General features: G+C 44.8%; 1 protein-coding gene across 2 annotated transcripts in view; it reads left to right on the top strand.

Moving 5' to 3' along the window:
• LOC134935989 (uncharacterized) overlaps window positions 1-20760 on the top strand; it is a 350225-nt gene that overhangs the window by 81881 nt on the left and 247584 nt on the right. For both annotated transcript variants that reach the window (XM_063930857.1, XM_063930858.1), the window contains exon 2: window positions 11785-12180. In XM_063930857.1, coding sequence (XP_063786927.1) covers window positions 11785-12180 — 396 coding nt within the window. The remainder of the gene's footprint in view (window positions 1-11784; window positions 12181-20760) is intronic.

Here is a 20760-nt window from a genome sequence, read left to right on the forward strand (position 1 = left end):
GTGCTAAATTTAGCACATCAATGATCAGTTTCTCTGACATGCGAGGGGAAGCCCAGCACAGGGCTAGTCCGCCCCGCATGTCAGGCCCTGCCCTCCACTCCGCACGGGTGCGAAAGCATTGCACATCGGCGATGCTTTCGCACCCGCCAAGTAGCTCCCTATCTGCACAGCCTAGCTCCACTGACAGACAGCTACCCACCGCATTCTGGGTCACAGCAGCTGCGTGTGTCATCACGCAGCTAATGCAGCCCGCCCCCGTGACTGTCCGTGCCCCACCTACAAAGTTCTAATGCCATTGGCATGCCCCTCACGCCTCTTCCTATCAATCAGGCAGAGGTGATTGCAGTAGGGAGATGCACTTCCCAAAGGGCATCAGGCTACGATCGCTGCTGCTGCAGCGATCGGGTCTGAATCAGGCCCATAGAGAGGGCTTTCAAATTTAATTTTCAGAGCTTGATTCATTTTGGTCCCCATACTATGTATGATTCTGCGACCAGGAAAGCTTCCAATGGCTGCACATCTGCTGTCCCTCTGCTTTCAGCAAAAGGCATTTTACAGACTGTAGTGCTATGTATAAAGACACGAAGCACAATGGGACTGTGCTATGTGCAAAAGATATCTCCTGCAATGCAGCATTGGCAAATTGGTTTGTTACCTAATACTTGCAGAAACTGCTTCACTTTATGATCCATATTTCTAATTGATAGAGCATTAGGCCTTGTGCAATGTAATCTATTGTGAGGAGATCAGGGTAGGGGTGTTCTCTCCTGGGGTAGATGGGCACCTCCAAACACACAGCAGCCAGGAAAACAGCACACCAGTCCAGGGTTTATGTGTAATCCAGCCGTGGCTAGATTTATTGTGCAGTACAAACAACAAAACATAAAAATAAATCCTAGCTCATATGGGCACAAACTAAACATAATACAGTAGATTCCCTCTCTCAGGGTGGTAGATCCTAATGCCACTACAACAAACACAGACATATATACAGTACAGTACAGTATAGTCAGTAAATCAAAGTTTCTCATAACTGGCCTGTTGCCAGTTTCCCCAGGTAGTGAGACCCTTTGCCAAGCCCTGACACAGTTTTCATCAACCTTTTACAGATGCAGGCACTAATAAGCCTGCTCTCAGGCTGAGGGCCTAAATACCCGAAATGGGCCTTGTGGATGGAGCCCTCCCTTTTTACTCTTATCCACAGCCCCAGGATCCGTTATCCAGCTTTTACTAAAAGCCCAAACTCGAATAAAGTCTGATTAGCAAAACATACATTTCCTGAGGGTTTAAAAGACATAGGCCAGAAACCTGGGTCAAGCATATCCCCCGTTTGTCACTTTATCAGTCTTCTACCACATTATATAATAATAGCGTAAGGGCAATTTGTATGAGTGACTTATTTCTATGAAGCCATTGTCTGAGCAGAGCATATCATATACCAAATTAAAGGTCTTGATCCATAGATTTGCAGAAACATATGGCATTGTAATGGTTTGCTTTGTTTCAGAGTTATGTGGCAAAACGTCCACCTGCCATTGATAATGCATAACTCTCTGGAGTATATTTACTAAGATTCGTATTTCTGCTAATTTCAGCCGAGATTAATCTTGGCTGACATCGGCAGTGTGAGATTTCAACTTTTTGAAAAAAAAACCATCGTCATTTACTAAACTACCGTGTTTTTTCAATTTGCACTTACCAATGTCGATGCCATTCATATTGCCGGCAGTGTTTTATGGGAGAGAATAGTAAAACACTGCCGGACTTTACACAATGAAGCCCGGCCGGATCGGTGAGATCCGTGCAGGGCTTCATTGTATACAGTATTTAAAGTATTACAAATAAAAAAAAATTGCATGGGGTACCCCTCCTAAGCATAACCAGCTTCGGGCTCTTTGAGCCGGTCCTGGTTGTTTAAATACCGGGGAAAAATTGCGTAGGGTTCCCCAGTATTTATACAACCAGCACCGGGCTCTTGGGCCGGTCCTGGTTCCAAAAATATGGGGGACAAAAGACGTAGGGGTCCCCCATATTTTTAAAACCAGCACTGGGCTGCACTAGCCAGGGAGATAATGCTACAGCCGGGGGACACATTTATACTGGTCCCTGCGGCCGTGGCATTACACACCCCAACTAGTCATCACTGGCTGGGGTTCCCTGGGGGGAGTGGGACCCCTTAAATCAAGGGGTCCCCCCCTCCAGGCACCCAAGGGCCAGGGGTGAAGCCCGAGGCTGTCCCCCCTATCCACGGCCAGCCTTTTCAAGTGTAAAAATGTTTTAATTGTTTTTTGTTGGGGAACTACAAGTCCCAGCAGGCCTACCCCGCATGCTGGTACTTGGAGAACCACAAGTACCAGCACGCGGGGAATTAACGCAGGCCCGCTGGTACCTGTAGTTCTACAACAAAAGAAATATCCAAATAAAAACAGTACGCACACCATGAAAGTGCAACTTTATTTTCACATACATAAACACTTACACACTCACACATACTTACCTACATCCCATGTCGCCATTCATGTCCCCTTCTCCAGTAGAATCCAATAGGGGTACCTGTAAAAAAAATAAAAAATATATATATATATATATACTTACAAACAATCCAGTGAAGCTCAGTCCTCTTCTTTCCAGTAGAAATCCATGGATTAAAACAATAATAAAACGCAAAACCCAGTCCAACAAACTAAAGAGGTTCCAAGTTTACACATGGAACCCCTTTCTCCGAATGCCGGGACCCCCCCGTGACTCCTGTCACTAGAGGACCCGGCAGCCAATCAGGGTGTGCCACGTCGTAGCGCTCTACTGATTGACAGGCCAGGAGCGCACAGGCAATCAGGTGGAGCACACCTGCTAGAATGGAGGATCGTTGCCCTCCATTCTAGCCTACGATGGGAAACACTCTTGTGGGTGACCCCAATTAACTTCGTGGTTAGCCGCAGACCGTAATTTTCCCATCATAGGCTAGAATGGAGCATCGCAAAGCTCCATTCTAGCCGGAGCGCTCCGCCTGATTGACAGGCCAGGAGCGCACAGCCAATCAGGAGAGAGCTATGACGTGGTGCTCCCTGATTAGCTGCCTGGTCCTCTAGTGACAGGAGTCACGGGGGGTCCCGGCATTCGAGAAAAGGGGTTCCATGTGTTAACATGGAACCCCTTTAGTTCATTTGATCGGGTTCTGCGCTATATTATTTTTTTAACCCGTGGATTACAACTGGAAAGAAGAGAACGGAGCTTCACTGGATTCTTTGTAAGTATAAATATATTTCTCTTACGTCCTAGAGGATGCTGGGGACTTCGTAAGGACCATGGGGTAAAGACGGGCTCCGCAGGAGACATGGGCACTATAAAGAACTTTAGTATGGGTGTGCACTGGCTCCTCCCTCTATGCCATTCCTCCAGACCTCAGTTAGATCCTGTGCCCAGAGGAGACTGGGTGCATTGCAGGGGATCTCTCCTGAGTTTCTCTAAAAAGACTTTTGTTAGGTTTTTTATTTTCAGGGAGCACTGCTGGCAACAGGCTCCCTGCATCGTGGGACTGAGGAGAGAGAAGCAGACCTACTTAAGTGATAGGCTCTGCTTTTTAGGCTACTGGACACCCTTAGCTCCAGAGGGTCGGAACGCAGGTCTCCCCTAGCCGTTCGTCCCAGAGCCGCGCCGCCGTCCTCCTCACAGAGCCGGAAGATAGAAGCCGGGTGAGTATAAGAAGAAAGAAGACTTCAAAGGCGGCAGAAGACTTCAGATCTTCTCTGAGGTAACGCGCAGCAGTAATTCTGTGCGCCATTGCTCCCACACACAACACACACTACAGGCACTGATGGGCGCAGGGTGCAGGGGGGGCGCCCCGGGCAGCAATATTAAACCTCTAGGACTGGCAAAAATGAATATATAGACTGCGGAGGCTGTATATTTTAGAATCCCCCGCCAGTATTGTACATTTGAGCGGGAGCGAAGCCCGCCAGTGAGGGGGCGGAGCTTGATCCCTCAGCACTAACCAGCGCCATTTTCTCCACAGCACACTGCAAGAAGCTGGCTCCCCGGACTCTCCCCTGCTGAACACGGTGACACAGGGCAAAAAAGAGGGGGAGGGCACTTATAAGCCGCAGTGAGTGTATATATACATGTAATTATATAAAAGCGCTGCTTATCTGGGAATTCTGTTTCCAGTGTCAGTTGGCGCTGGGTGTGTGCTGGCATACTCTCTCTCTGTCTCCCCAAAGGGCCTTATTGGGGAACTGTCTCCATATAAATATTTCACTGTGTGTGTGGGGGTGTCGGTACGCGTGTGTCGGCATGTCTGAAGTGGAAGGCTCATCTAAGGAGGAGGTGGAGCAGATGATTGTGGTGTCTCCGTCGGCAATGCCAACACCTGATTGGTTGGACATGTGGAATGTTTTAAATGCAAATGTGAATTTATTACATAAGAGATTGGACAAAGCAGAGTCCAGGGATAATACAGGTAGTCAATCAATGGCTTTGACGGTGTCACAGGGCCCTTCAGGGTCTCAAAAACGTCCCCTATCCCAAATAGCAGACACTGATACCGACACGGATTCTGACTCCAGTGTCGACTACGAAGATGCAAGGTTACACCCAAGGGTGGCCAAAAGTATTCATTATATGATTATTGCAATAAAAGATGTTTTGCATATCACTGATGACCCCTCTGTCCCTGACACGAGGGTATGCATGTTTAAGGAAAAGAAACCTGAGGTAACATTTCCCCCATCTCATGAGCTGAACGAGTTATTTGAAAAAGCTTGGGAAACTCCAGACAAAAAACTGCAGATTCCCAAGAGAATTATTATGGCGTATCCTTTCCCTGCACATGACAGGGTACGGTGGGAATCCTCGCCCAGGGTAGACAAGGCTTTACCGCGTCTGTCCAAGAAGGTGGCGCTACCGTCTCCAGACACGGCAGCCCTCAAGGATCCTGCTGATCGCAGACAGGAAACGAGTTTAAAATCAATTTATACACATACGGGTGCCTTGCTCAGACCGGCAATAGCATCGGCTTGGGTTTGTAGCGCGGTAGCAGCTTGGACAGATACCTTGTCAACTGATATTGATACCCTAGATAGGGATACCATTTTATTGACCTTAGGTCACATCAAAGACGCAGTCTTATATATGAGAGACGCTCAGAGAGACGTTGGGCTGCTAGGTTCAAGGACCAATGCCCTGGCGATTGCTACTAGGCGAGCACTGTGGACCCGCCAATGGACGGGTGATGCCGACTCAAAGAGGCATATGGAAGTTTTGCCTTACAAGGGTGAGGTTTTATTTGGGGAAGGTCTCGCGGACCTGGTTTCTACAGCTACCGCAGGTAAATCTACCTTTTTGCCTTATGTTCCCCCACACCAAAAGAAAACACCTCAGTATCAGATGCAGTCCTTTCGGTCGCATAAGTCCAGAAGAGGTCGGGGCTCTTCCTTCCTCGCCAGAGGTAAGGGTAGAGGGAAAAGAATGCCTGCCACGGCTAGTTCCCAGGAGCAGAAGTCCTCCCCGGCTTCTACTAAATCCACCGCATGACGCTGGGGCTCCACTGAGGGAGTCCGCGCCGGTGGGGGCACGTCTTCGACTCTTCAGCCACATCTGGATTCAGTCAGACGTGGATCCTTGGGTGGATGGAAATTGTATCCCGAGGCTACAAGCTGGAATTCGAAGAGGTGCCTCCTCGCCGATTCTTCAAATCGGCTTTACCAGCTTCTCCCCCAGAGAGGGAGATAGTTTTAGCTGCAATTCAAAAGCTGTCTCAACAGCAGGTGATTATCAAGGTTCCCCTAATACAACATGGAAAAGGGTACTATTCAACCCTATTTGTGGTCCCGAAACCGGATGGCTCGGACAGACCCATTCTAAATTTAAAATCCCTAAACCTCTACTTAAAAAAGTTCAAGTTCAAGATGGAATCGCTCAGGGCAGTTATCTCCAGCCTGGAAGGGGGGGATTTTATGGTGTCACTAGACATAAAGGATGCTTACCTTCACGTCCCCATATATCCTCCTCATCAGGCATACCTGAGATTTGCTGTACAGGACTATCATTTCCAGTTTCAGACGTTGCCGTTTGAGCTTTCCATGGCCGCGAGGGTTTTTACCAAGGTAATGGCGGAAATGATGGTGCTCCTGCGCAGGCAAGGAGTCACAATTATCCCGTACTTGGACGATCTCCTGATAAAAGCGAGATCAGAGGAACAGTTGCAGAAAAGCGTGTAGCTCTCCCTGAGAGTGCTGCAGCAACATGGCTGGATTCTAAATCTACCGAAGTCACAGTTGGTTCCAACGACTCGGCTGTCTTACTTAGGCATGATTCTGGACACAGATCAAAAGAGGGTTTTTGTCCCGATGGAAAAAGCCCAGGAACTCCAGAACATGGTCAGAGACCTGTTAAAACCGGAAAGAGTGTCAGTCCATCAATGCACTCGACTATTGTGGAAAATGGTGGCGACCTACGAGGCCATCCCCTTCGGCAGGTTTCATGCGAGGACTTTTCAGTGGGACCTTCTGGGCAAATGGTCCGGGTCCCATCTTCAAATACTTTAGAAAATAACACTGTCCCCCAGGGCCAGGGTGTCTCTCCTGTGGTGGCTGCAGAGTGCTCACCTTCTAGAGGGTCGCAGGTTCGGCATTCAAGACTGGGTTCTGGTGACCATGGACGCGAGCCTCCGAGGATGGGGAGCAGTCACACAAGGAAGGAATTTTCAAGGACTATGGTCAAGCCAGGAGGCTTGTCTACACATCAACATACTGGAATTAAGGGCCATATACAACGGCCTACGACAAGCGGAGAATCTTCTTCGCGATCTACCGGTTCTGATTCAATCAGACAAAGTCACAGCCGTGGCTCATGTAAACCGCCAAGGCGGGACAAGGAGCAGAGTGGCAATGGCGGAAGCCACCAGGATACTACGCTGGGCAGAAAATCACATAAGCGCTCTGTCAGCGGTATTCATTCCGGGAGTGGACAACTGGGAAGCAGACTTCCTCAGCAGACACGATCTCCATCCAGGAGAGTGGGGACTTCATCAAGAAGTTTTTGCAGAGATAACAAGTCTTTGGGGACTTCCTCAAATAGTCATGATGGCATCATACCTCAACAAGAAGCTTCGGAGATATTGTGCCAGGTCAAGGGACCCTCAGGCAGTAGCGGTAGACGCCCTGGTGACAAAGTGGGTGTTTCAGTCAGTATATGTGTTCCCTCCTCTTCCTCTCATCTCAAAAATATTGAGAATCATAAGACGAAAAAGAGTGCAAACAATACTCATTGTTCCAGATTGGCCTTGCAAGGCCTGGTATTCAGATCTTCAGGAGATGCTCACAGAAGATCCGTGGCCTCTTCCTCTCAGGGAGGACCTGTTGCAGCAGGGGCCCTGCGTGTTCCAAGACTTACCGCGGTTACGTTTGATGGCATGGCGGTTGAACACCGAATCCTAGCTGGGAAAGGTATTCCGGAGGAAGTCATCCCTACTCTGATAAAGGCTAGGAAGGAAGTGACGGCGAAACATTATCACCGTATCTGGAGGAAGTATGTATCTTGGTGTGAAGCCAAGAAGGCACCTACGAAAGATTTCCACCTGGGCCGTTTTCTCCATTTTCTTCAGACAGGAGTGGATATGGGCCTGAAGTTGGGCTCCATTAATGTACAGATTTTGGCCCTGTCTATATTCTTCCAGAAGGAATTGGCTTCTCTCCCAGAAGTCCAGACTTTTGTGAAGGGAGTGCTACACATCCAACCTCCTTTTGTGCCCCCAGTGGCACCATGGAACCTTAACGTGGTGTTACAGTTGCTAATATCTCACTGGTTTGAGCCTCTTCAAACAGTTGAATTAAAATTTCTCACTTGGAAAGTGGTCATGTTGTTGGCCTTGGCATCTGCAAGGCGGGTGTCCGAATTGGCGGCTTTGTCTCATAAGAGCCCCTTTCTCATTTTCCATGTGGATAGAGCAGAATTGGGGACTCGTCCTCAATTTTTACCTAAGGTGGTGTCATCGTTTCATATGAACCAACCTATTGTGGTGCCTGTGGCTACGGGAGACTTGGAGGATTCCAAGTCCCTTGATGTAGTCAGGGCCTTAAAAATTTACGTAGCCAGGACGGCTCGGATTAAGAAAACAGAGGCACTGTTTGTCCTGTATGCAGCCAACAAGATTGGCGCTCCTGCCTCTAAGCAGACTATTGCTCGATGGATCTGTAACACGATTCAGCAGGCTCATTCTACGGCTGGATTGCCATTACCAAATTCGATAAAGGCCCATTCCACTAGGAAGGTGGGCTCTTCTTGGGCAGCTGGCCGAGGCGTCTCGGCATTACAGCTTTGCCGAGCGGCGACTTGGTCGGGTTCAAACACTTTTGCAAAATTCTACAAGTTTGATACCCTGGCTGATGAGGACCTCATGTTTGCTCAATCGGTGCTGCAGAGTCATCCGCACTCTCCCGCCCGGTTTGGAGCTTTAGTATAATCCCCATGGTCCTTACGGAGTCCCCAACATCCTCTAGGACGTAAGAGAAAATAAGATTTTAAACCTACCGGTAAATCTTTTTCTCCTAGTCCGTAGAGGATGCTGGGCACCCGTCCCAGTGCGGACATATTTCTGCATGCCTTGTATATAGTTGTTGCTTACATAAGGGTTATGTTACAGTTAAGATCAGTCGTTGGCTGATACTGTTTTGTTCATACTGTTAACTGGTTGCGTATATTCCAGGTTATACGGTGTGGATGGTGTGGGCTGGTATGAATCTTGCCCTTAGATTAACAAAAATCCTTTCCTCGTACTGTCCGTCTCCTCTGGGCATAGTTTCTCTAACTGAGGTCTGGAGGAGGGGCATAGAGGGAGGAGCCAGTGCACACCCATACTAAAGTTCTTTATAGTGCCCATGTCTCCTGCGGAGCCCGTCTATACCCCATGGTCCTTACGGAGTCCCCAGCATCCTCTACGGACTAGGAGAAAAAGATTCACCGGTAGGCCAGTGTCCCCCTTTTTACACATTACGGCAGACAGCGTTCCCTTTTTACACATTACGGCAGACAGCGTTCCCTTTTTACACATTACGGCAGGCAGCGTCCCCCTTTTTACACATTACGGCAGGCAGCATCCCCTTTTTACACATTACGGCAGACAGCGTTCCCTTTTTAACACATTACGGCAGGCAGCGTCCCCATTTTTACACATTACGGCAGGCAGCATCTCCCTTTTTAAACATTACGGCAGACAGCGTGCCTTTTTACACATTACGGCAGCCAGTGTTCCCCTTTTTACACATTACGGCAGACTGAGTCCCCCTTTTTACACATTGTGGCAGACACGAGAGAGAGAGAGAGAGAGAGAAAGAAAGAAAGATAGAAAGAAAGAAAGAAAGAAAGAAAGAAAGAAAGAAAGAAAGAAAGAAAGAAAGAAAGAAAGAAAGAAAGAAAGAAATACTTACCATCTCTCCCCGCTGGCAGTCATGCTCCTCGTGCTGGCAGAGATCCCTGGCAGCCGCTGGGGAGAAGGAGGAGGAGGGAAGGGGACTGGAGCCGCAGCAGCACTATGTAATTGGTAGTAGCGCCGCTGCAGCAGCCCCCACTCCTTCCGTATTGGCTGCCCGCCGCTGCTGAGAATGCTGGGATGCGGGAACCGCATCCCAGCATTAACAGCAGCGCCGGGCAGCCAATAAAGAAGGAGAGAGGACAGATGCAGCAGCGCTACTACCAATGACATAGCGCTGCTGCGGCTCCAGTCCCCCTCCCTCCTCCTCCTTCCCTGCCTCCGGCGCTGCTCTCCTCAACAGCGCGGCACACGGCACACAACAGGCGGCTTGTAATGAGTCAATTTGACTCATTACAAGCCGCTGACCGTGCGCCCTCAGTGTAACTGTGCTGTGTGCCAGGCACACCTGGCACATAGGTAGTTACGGCGCTGGCCAGAACTTACTCAGCCGCTGCTATCACTTCAGCCTGTCCGGGCCCGGAATTGACGTCAGACACCCGCCCTGCAAACGCTTCGACACGCCTGCATTTTTCCAAACACTCCCAGAAAACAGTCAGTTGGCACCCACAAACGCCCTCTTCCTGTAAATTTCCTTGCGATTGGCGGTGCGAATGGATTCTTCGTTAAAACCATCGCACAGCAACGATCCGCTTTGTACCCATACGACACGCCTGCGCATTGCGGTGCATACGCATGCACAGTTCTGACCTGATCGCAGTGAAAAAAAACTAGCGTGCGTTTAAGTTTTAATTACCCCCGGTGCTCCTTGGTATCACCATGCTGCACTGCGGGTGGGGCACATGTAACAGGTGCAGAGAGATTTAAAACTTTATTTACAAAGTAGCGGCTCTTATAAGCCACCGCTTCCTGGTGGGTTGGAGGTGAAAATTTTAAACAGCTCTCACAAGTAAGTGTAAAGCATGGTAGGCTTCTGCGGCCGTTACACTGTGAGTGTGGTTTAAAATTTGCACCTCCAACTCACTGGGAAGCGATAGTTAATAAAAGTTGCTGCTTTGTAAATGAAGCCCTAACATTTGGAAGGGGGATGTGCAAAGTCTGATGTAAATTACAGGGTAAAAATAAAGCTGGCCAGCATTTGTGGGCTACATGCAAAAGCAGCCAGTATTTGCCCTGCATGCAGACATTATAAATGCATTAGCAGCATGGTTCGTCCAGCTACCAGTACATACACAATGGCCCTCATTCCGATTTGATCGCTCTGTATTTTTCATTGCATCGCAGTGAAATTCCGCTTACTACGCATGCGCAATATTCGCACTGCGACTGCGCCAAGTAATTTTACAATGAAGATAGTATTTTAACTCACGGCTTTTTCTTCGCTCCGGCGATCGTAGTGTGATTGACAGGAAATGGGTGTTACTGGGCGGAAACACGGCGTTTTATGGGCGTGTGGATAAAAACGCTACCGTTTCCGGAAAAAACGCAGGAGTGGCTGGAGAAACGGGGGAGTGTCTGGGCGAACGCTGGGTGTGTTTGTGACGTCAAACCAGGAACGACAAGCACTGAACTGATCGCAGATGCCGAGTAAGTCTGGAGCTACTCTGAAACTGCTAAGTAGTTTGTTATCGCAATATTGCGAATACATCGTTCGCAATTTTAAGAAGCTAAGATACACTCCCAGTAGGCGGCGGCTTAGCGTGTGTAACTCTGCTAAAATCGCCTTGCGAGCGATCAACTCGGAATGAGGGCCGATGTCAATTACAAATCAAACACTGACACACAGGCCCTGAATCAGCATGGATCGCAGAAGTGCTAAAATAGCAACTTACTAATTTTAGCACTTCTGCACATGCACGTACGCCGGTGCGCGCATGTGCAAAATCTTAAATAGAGTTCTTTTTAGAACGCAGTCTAAGTCCTTGCAACGAAACGCCGACGTCATGTTTTGTAGGTGTTGATGCAACGTTTGGGGGCGTCATCCGGAACACGGAGGTGTGTCCGGACTGTTTGTGGGGTGAGCTGCGGTAGCTGCGTTACATCACATGCAGATGCTGCAACCAAAAAAATAGCTGCCCGCCAACTGCCTACTGTAGGTAGAGGGCAACCATTAAGATGTGAGTACATCGCTGTTTAGCAATGCGCTCGCATGTTAGCAGGGAGGGGGCAGGACTCGGCAGAAAGCCGGGTGGACTTGCCTCGTGCTGGCTAGCTCCCCACATGTTAGAGTTGTAGTTCACAACTACAATCCATGCTGAATTAGGCCCACAGTGCTGCTGCTGCTTCACATTTGTAGAATTTTGGATAATATTTTATAACATCTTGGATGGGTGATAATCTCTGTCTGTGACTCGTTACAGGGATCAGCTGGACTTCAGGTTATTTTTGTGTTCATCAGCCAAAAGCTCTGACAGTGATGGAGAATGGGTCCATCTACATCGACTGTACATTCACCTATGATGAGGACCCGGGGGAGTATATACAGTACAGAGTACATTGGAGGAAGACAGAAGGACCATACTGTGAGCTTTATGATGAGGAAATCACTGATGCAGCTGGGAATGGTACCGGCCAGTATGAGGGGAGAATCTCCAGGGTGCAGGATCCTGATAACAAGCGGAGAGAATCTCTCACTATCACTGGGCTGACACCGTCGGATGGTCCCATCATCTGCTGCACAGGGTCTGTAATTAATCTCTACACTAGCTACCAGTATAGCTGGAGAAATGATTATGGGACTTATCTACAATTCACAGGTAGGAATTTTATTCCAAATTGTATGTGTATGCTAAATCCATATGGGGACTTAATACTGAATAAAACAAAGAGTAACAATATTTCTAGTATCCTGAAATTGAATGTTTAAAATTAAGACATCTCAGCTCTGTACATTTATTATGTATGCACAAGTTTCCAACATTTTTACACAGGTGGTTCAATAAATAGATAGCATGATCTCTCAATGCTTAAATGTATTCAACTCGTACATACAGTATACGGCCTTGGTATAAATTATTTTGCACATAATCCCCATACTTGTTTAAGCATTTCTTCCAAGGCATCTATCCTAGCATAGGAGAAATCAGTGTCAGGAGCCTGAAGTCAGGACATGGCGGATTGCTCAACTTCACTGTGGGCTGCGAATCACCTTCCACCCAGGTGCTTCTTCTATTGTCCACAGAGATGGGAATCACTGCTTGCCAGGTCAGGGCTGTAGGGAGGATAGTTCAGCACCTGCCAATGGTAGCGCCGTAACTACTAACACATGCATTTTTTGCTGAGTGTGGCCTGGTATTATCGTGCAGTACTATGACGCCTGTTCACAGCACCCTGCCATTTTCAACTAATTGCCCTCCGCAACAGGCTCAATGTGTCAAAGTAGCGGTCAGCATTCCCAGTTTCTCACTTGGTGAGGGAATCTACAAGAAGCACGCTAGGCTCCTCCCCTTTTGACTCTGATTCACCAGCACCACAGCTCCAAGGAACTCTGCCCTTAGCGGAGAGTTCTCCAGTCTGCACGGCGGCTATATTGCTATCTCTGAACGGCATCTGACGGCTGCAACTAGCCGCGGGACATCGCTAGCTCTGACAGCCGTTCCCGGCAGTGGGAAAACTACAGCCCGTATTACCATCCTACAGCTATACCTGGTTGTGAGACAACGCCAGCCTGCATCATCTAAACGGCTATTTGGCCGTGGGACAGCGCTTCAGTATCATACAAACCAGTGCAACGGCTCTGGTCAGTATCACACCTGTGAATCTTCACCGCAATTAACGGCAACAGCGTGTGTTCCTCTGACGTCCTGGAAGATGTGTTAATACCTATGCTCAGGGCACTAAAAGGATTTCCACCAGCCCTAGGTAAAACACAGGTAATTATCCTGCATCCGGGACTTACAAATTTAACAGCAAATTTGGATAAATACTTCTTCATCAAATCTCTCTCCTCAAACATCATACGGTGGGCTCAATACAGGACTGTACCGAGGACGCTCGGTCGTACCAGCCCATAGGAGAGGTAAAACAGTATACTGCTTATTTCATTTCTGACCGCTGGGCCCTTTCTTTCTGTCTCCGATTATTGGAGAAAAAGCTTTGCTGCTTCCACCTATTCCTAGCCACAATACACTGCAGAGTTAAATTGTAACTATTTAAGTTTCATCATTGTTACAATTGTCAATAAGTATCAATCCCAAACCCTGAATCAGGGGAACATTATACATAGATCTCGATTGATACTGTGTGTTCATATAATGGTGTTTCAGAGTATAGTCATTTATTTATTATGTTGCATATGATTTATTTTATTTGTTGTTGATGTATTTTATATCATAATAAACCCATTCTACATAGAAGTTTGTCAACTCTCCATGATTTATACCCATTTGTAAAGCACCCTAAGCGCAGCCGATCTTTTTCCTTCTTTTAAATACTGCATCCATAGGCACACGCACAGTGCCTATTATCGGCAGCGCTCAGGTGCGGTTGCATTTCGGTAGACTGATCCATTTATTTAGGCGCTGTCAGTAAGGTGTTTTGGTATTCAGTTCTGTAGGGAGGATAGTTCAGCACCTGCCAATGGTAGCGCCGTAACTACTAACACATGCATTTTTTGCTGAGTGTGGCCTGGTATTATCGTGCAGTACTATGACGCCTGTTCACAGCACCCTGTCATTTTCAACTAATTGCCCTCCGCAACAGGCTCAATGTGTCAAAGTAGCGGTCAGCATTCCCAGTTTCTCACTTGGTGAGGGAATCTACAAGAAGCACGCCCTTGTGGTCCCAACACATGGTCACTATGACCTTCTTTGCATGTAATTTCTACGAAGTGTTTCCATGTCATGGATGCTTGCTTCATCTCCGGTGTCACATGATGCATTCACATTTCATCACCTGTAACAATACACTGCAGGAACTGCCCCCCTCCTGGTAACATCAGATTCATTTAATAAGGTTAATTGAAAGTGATATTGCTGTTAATATTATTATTATTATTATTATTATTATTATTATTATTATATTATTATTATTATTATTATTATTATTATTATTATTACAGGTTGAGTATCCCATATCCAAATATCCGATATACGGAATATTCCGAAATACAGACTTTTTTGAGCGAGAGTGATATAGTGAAACTTTTGTTTTCTGATGGCTCAATGTACACAAACTTTGTTTAATGCACAAAGTTATTAAAAATATTGTATTAAATGACCTTCAGGCTGTGTGTACAAGGTGTATATGTAACATAAATGCATTCTGTGCTTAGATTTAGGTCCCATCACCATGATATCTCATTATGGTATGCAATTATTCCAAAATACGGAAAAATCCCATATCCAAAATACCTCTGGTCCCAAGCATTTTGGATAAGGGAGACTCAACCTGTATTATCATTATTATATTAAACAGTTATTTATAATGTCAGCCAAATCTCTGCTCATTTGCTAGACAAACATTAATGAAACATTGGGTATTAAAGACAAACATAAGAGTGTGAGATATGATTTGGGGCGTGATTCAGGGTCGCACACAGACGCATCATTTGTGGCAGCCACATCTGCATCTTTATGCTAATCCTGCAGCCGATTCCTTCTACACTGAGACGCCCAATTGCAGCTCTTGCGATGGAGCAAATACATCTCAGTGATCATTAAATGCAACTTGAGTGCACCATCAAATCTTGCACCAGCGCTATGTCTGACCATGGCATCCTATGTGAGAGGATGTGTTCTATCCTAGTCACCACCTGTTACCTCCTAAATAACACCCACTAAAATCCACACTCCCTGTAGCCGAATTTGTTTTGTGTCTGTGCAATACCAATCAGGATGCAGCACACTGCTATTTGGAGTCATTCGCAGATAGAACCGTAATTAGACTTTTAGGTGCCCTGTGCCAGAAAGAGTTCCACTATGGACATATGGTGCATGCCTCATGAGGAGGGGGCTTGAAACAAATGATCACAGATAATGTGATATAAAGAGGATTTGGACACAAATCCTCTTTATACCACATTCATGGACTTAACTTGAGAGTTTGTTGTTATTCAGTTACAATATCCTTTATTAAATAACACATTCCAATATACTGTCATACCCAGGATTCAACCCATAACTTGTTGCATTCCTGTCAAATACCCTACTCATTGAGCTATGTGATCCGGCATAAAAACTATGAGATTTATAACAATATGAAGCTACTGGTACTTTCTAAAAAAAATAATGAACATTGCAATTGAGCAGATCTATGTAGTATGCAGCCACACATCCAGTCCCTTGCAGCCAAACACTACATAGATCTGCTCAGATGCAATGCTGATCATTTTTTTTTTCCACAAAGTACAAGGTTAGCTTCACATACTTAGAATTCTCTAGGTTAGAATTATCTACCTTTCTGTGCAAGGGTACATAGCTCAATGAATAGAGTATCTGACTGCAATGCCACAGGCAATGGGTTCTTATTCCGGGTATGTCAGCATCTTGAAATGTAATAAAGGACAGTGTGACTGAATAACAAAGAAATCTCAAGTTGAATTCATGAATGCTGTATAGGTATTAGTGACAGAAGGGGTGGTGGAAGGAGACGGGGCAGTAAGGAGATGATGGGCTTCTAAAAGGGGGGAAGCTGCAAGTTAAAAATTTTAAACAGATAATTCGCAAGTGCTGCAAACAGCGCCCCCTACCCTGCAGCACTATGTGCAGTGCACACTCCGCACACACCTAGTTAAGGCCCTGTGCGCAGACTTAAAACATTATCCAACTGTAACTGAGCACTGCTACTCCTTAATATAACAGTATGGATTATAGTACTGTATCAGAGATTAGTAAATACATAATGCAGATATTAACAGTGGAGATGCACCCAGAGAGTAAAACGGTAGCAAGTTAGGAATAAAGGGGAAAATTAGTCTCTCAGGGAGTTTCTTTTTCCCCTTTTTCCTAACTGGCTTAGAGATTTGGTAAGCTTTGCAAAGAGAGGAGTTTTCACTGAGCGCAAGTGGAAGTCTTGATGTGAGGGAATTCCACATAGTGGGTGTAGCACAAAAGAGCCCTCTATTCTGGAATGAAAAAGTAATGAGTGTGACTGGGAGGTGCAGTTCTTGGGCAGAGTGGAGAAGTCATATGTGGGGAGGGGGGGGGGGTATTTTGAGACAAGGGAAAAGAGTAAACATTATGTTGATGCAGTTTTAATAATGTTCAATGCTGGTAAATGCTTAGCAATGCTGATTCAGGCTGGTGGCTGTCAGATAGCAGTGATTAGACAATCATGGGTCAGGGCTGGCAGGAGACAAAGGTAGTGATAATATATAGCAGGGTCAAAATTAGACAGAGGGTAAGGCAGAAACATTCCAAGATCAATGCAGGTGGAGTCAATGAGATAGACATAGACAGAGAAGTGGTATAGATAAAGAAGAGTTGAGGGTCTAGCAATGGGCCACTGACAGCTACATTGACTGTAAATCTACTGGTGTAGTTCAACTTACATGTCCATGTAACAAATTGTACCGTACATTGGTAAGACCATAAGACCATTCAATACAAGACTCCTTGAACATATAGGCAGTATAAGAAATGCCAAACAAGATTAACTCAGATTTAGAACATTAACTCCAGTGGCCAATCATTTTCTGTATCATCATGATGGGAACCCTAAAGGATTAACTGCATTTGGCATGAAACATATAAGACCTGGAATAAGAGGATGTGACGTGGATAAAGAACTCCTGAAATTCGAAACAAAATGATTTTCTTGATAAATTCTCAATTTCCAAAAGGGCTAAATGAACAGAATAGCTATGCCCCTTTTCTCTAATAAGTAACAACAACTGTCTCTAGCATCGTATCTTATATAATTTTATGCGCTATATCTTGCTTCTTTAAACCTTGCACTATTACAGCATTTTATAGATATTGCTGAATGATGGTTTGTAATACATATGTGGATAATTCCCAACAATTTAACTTATATTTATTATTTATTGCTTAATTATGACTATACTTACCTTTAAACAAAATAAATCTGTTGATAATTTCCAACAATTTACTTTGTATTTATCTCTATCTAAATATAATAACTATACTTACCTTTATGACTTATTTTTTTGCCTAACTATGGCAATTACACTTACCCTGCTTAACCATGGCAACCATACTTACCTTCAATCCATTGGCCTAATACTTCACACTACAGATGTGAATTAAGAATATTGTTTCTTCCATTATAATTGATTATGGTAACTATATTTACCTTTTATCCATCGGTCTAACACTTCATAGTACAGATTTGAATTCAGAATATTGTATATCCCATCATAATGGATTCATAAATTATAACTAATAAAACTTAATACTTAATATTCGGTCAGTACGGATGGTGTAATGGTTAGCATTACTGCCTCACAGCACTGAGGTCATGGGTTCGATCCCCACCATGGCCCCAACTGTGTGGAGTTTGTATATTCTCCCCGTACTTGCGTGGGTTTCCTCCCACAATCCAAAAATATACTGGCAGGTTAATTGGCTCCCAACAAAAAATGAACCCTAGCATGAATGTGTATGAGTGTACATGTGATAGGGAATATAGATTGTAAGCTCCACTGGGGCAGGGACTGATGTGAATAGGCAAATAGTCTCTGTAAAGTGCTGCAGAATATCTGTGCGCAAATAAATAAATATGTATACATGACTATTGAATGCACATTAACTCAGCTGTCACTAGTTATCTAACCATATACATCTTTTTCAAATTTTTTAGTGTCACTTTTTATTCACATATGTTTTGCACATTTTTGTTATAACTTTACCTATGGTATGGTCTCTAAATATAGATTATCAAACTATATTTATTTTTTCAATGTTTTTTATTCACTATTTAGTTATCCATTTAATCACAATGTATCAATTCTATTTAGAAACCCATACACAGTCACTCATTATCTTGTATCATCACATAATTTATATTGCATAATTTTTTCACTGTACACTGTTGCAAAGATATTTTTAGCCATGTATATTTATATTTACAATAATACACTATGAGATCTTTATGTGTCACAAAAAAATGTTTTTTTAACTAATTTTGGATAATTCTATATTAATTTTGCTCCATCATTATTTTTTTATGATGAATAATTTAATATCATTTATATTGTCTTGGCGATACAATTACTGAATCATGCTACATGTAAGAAGATCATATTTATTCTAATTAGTCAGCTTAATAATGGTATAATAAACAAGACAGCTCCCTCTCGTAACATTAAACTAATAAATAATCTGTACTTTGTATCGATGTGATTATATTTTAGAAGGATACCTTATCTGAGAAGCTTCAGGTATCTTTCCTATGTTTAATATGGGAGGTGCGCAATTGGCCAAGGAACATCACGTGACACACCTCCTATATTTAACATAGGAGGAACGCGATTGGTGGAGAATGTCACGTGATGCAGCATGACGTTGGAAACGGGAGCCGCAAGCAGGAAGAGCATAGCGTGTCTCCTATGTTTAACATAGGAGATGCGTGATTGGCTATATAAGCCACATGTCATAATAGAATCAATCTAATTGGTCACTGGATACCAATATAGAATAGCTAGGGAGGACAATTGGGTTAGCCTTGAGAAAGTCCTAATGAATCACGTGTCGGTGGCGTCATGGCCAGGTAGCGTCTAGTTTACCTTCGTGGAGAAGAGCTTTCCCATAACCACCTATTTGGAATAGTAAAATGTGGCGAGCGAAGCGAGACACCGAGCCCGATGTGTGGCGAACGAAACAAGCCTGCGAGCATCCAATGCTGCATAGGTAAAAAAAATTACCCCAAACAAACGGAGAACGAAGAAAACATTTAGGTGCTGTGAGGGCGCAAATTATCTCCTGCCCTCTCGTTATGTCACTTCCAGGTCCTGAGCACGAAGGTAACAAAGACGGGTGTGGTATTGAAGGTCGACAGTAACTAGGTCGACAATGTCTAGGTCAACCACTATTGGTCGACAGTAACTAGGTCGACAGGATGTCTAGGTCGACAGGGTCTTTAGGTCGACATGTTCTAGGTCGACAGGTGAAAAGGTCGACATGAGTTTTTTATGTTATTTTGGTGTCGTTTTCTTCGTAGAGTGACCAGTAACCCCAATTAGTGCACCGCATCTCCTCGCATGGCTCGCTTCGCTCGCCATGCTTCGGGAATGGTGCCTTCGCTCCGCTACCGCTTCGCTCGGCTCAGATTACCTTTCCAATCGTAGTCCATGTGGATCGTTAAGTATAAAAAGGTTCAAAAAAAGAAAAAAAAATTGAAAAACTCATGTCGACCTTTTGACTTGTCGACCTAGAACATGTCGACCTAAAGACCCTGTCGACCTAGACACCCTGTCGACCTAGTTACTGCAACATTATATATATATATGAATGCATTGCTAATAGGAGCCGCTTAACATACATTACTGCAGGACTGGAATGATCTCCCTGGGGGATTAATAAGAGAACATACACTGTATCATAGCTATTAACCTGCATGCAGATTATAAAACACATCAGTCTGCTATTTGAGCAATAATAAACAACTGCTTTAATTGCTAATTTAGAGCATACAGCAGGTTGTTATAAATCCTCTTATATTATATTATATTATATGTTGGAGTCAGACTATGTGATATTATATATATATATACTGTATATATATATATACTGTATATATATATATATATATATAAACAGCAGTAATCCTGCACTCTCATCAATAAAAGTTCATCAAATGGTGGGTGCTCCTAATGGGCCGGATCAGTCCACACATGTACCATAGAAAGTTCCAAATCATTTGGAAGGTGCACTCGCACAAATAAATAATCGTAGATACTTCATCATAAAATCACCAAAGCTTTTATTGTCGACGTTTCGGTCTGATCACAGGCCTTTATCAAGACAGGTGATGTATCATCTCATCAATTCTTCTTTAAAGACAACATGCGTGTAATCTGCAAATGCACAGTAATATACAGTCACAAGCTATATGCCTCACCGGCCCCTATGGGTACCCGACAATTACAATAATGGACCCACCACCAGGGGAAAAACACCTATTAAGACTGTGCCTAAAGGATATTTCCATCCAAAAAATCAATTACCTGGGATACCTGTAAGAGTCCACACCGGGCATGTGAAGTCTATTGAAGTGTCCCTACGCACGAGAACCTGAATATATACTACAAGTGTGAACAGTTTGATTTGGGGTAAACAATATGGCGCTAGGAGGGGTGTATTTAATGGACGATGGGCTATTAGCTAAGGCTGAGATCGAGATGGTCTCCTTTACGGATGATGAAGTAGAAAAATTAT

Source organism: Pseudophryne corroboree, chromosome 6 (genome assembly GCF_028390025.1).
Source record: "Pseudophryne corroboree isolate aPseCor3 chromosome 6, aPseCor3.hap2, whole genome shotgun sequence".
Taxonomy (NCBI): Eukaryota; Metazoa; Chordata; class Amphibia; order Anura; family Myobatrachidae; genus Pseudophryne; species Pseudophryne corroboree.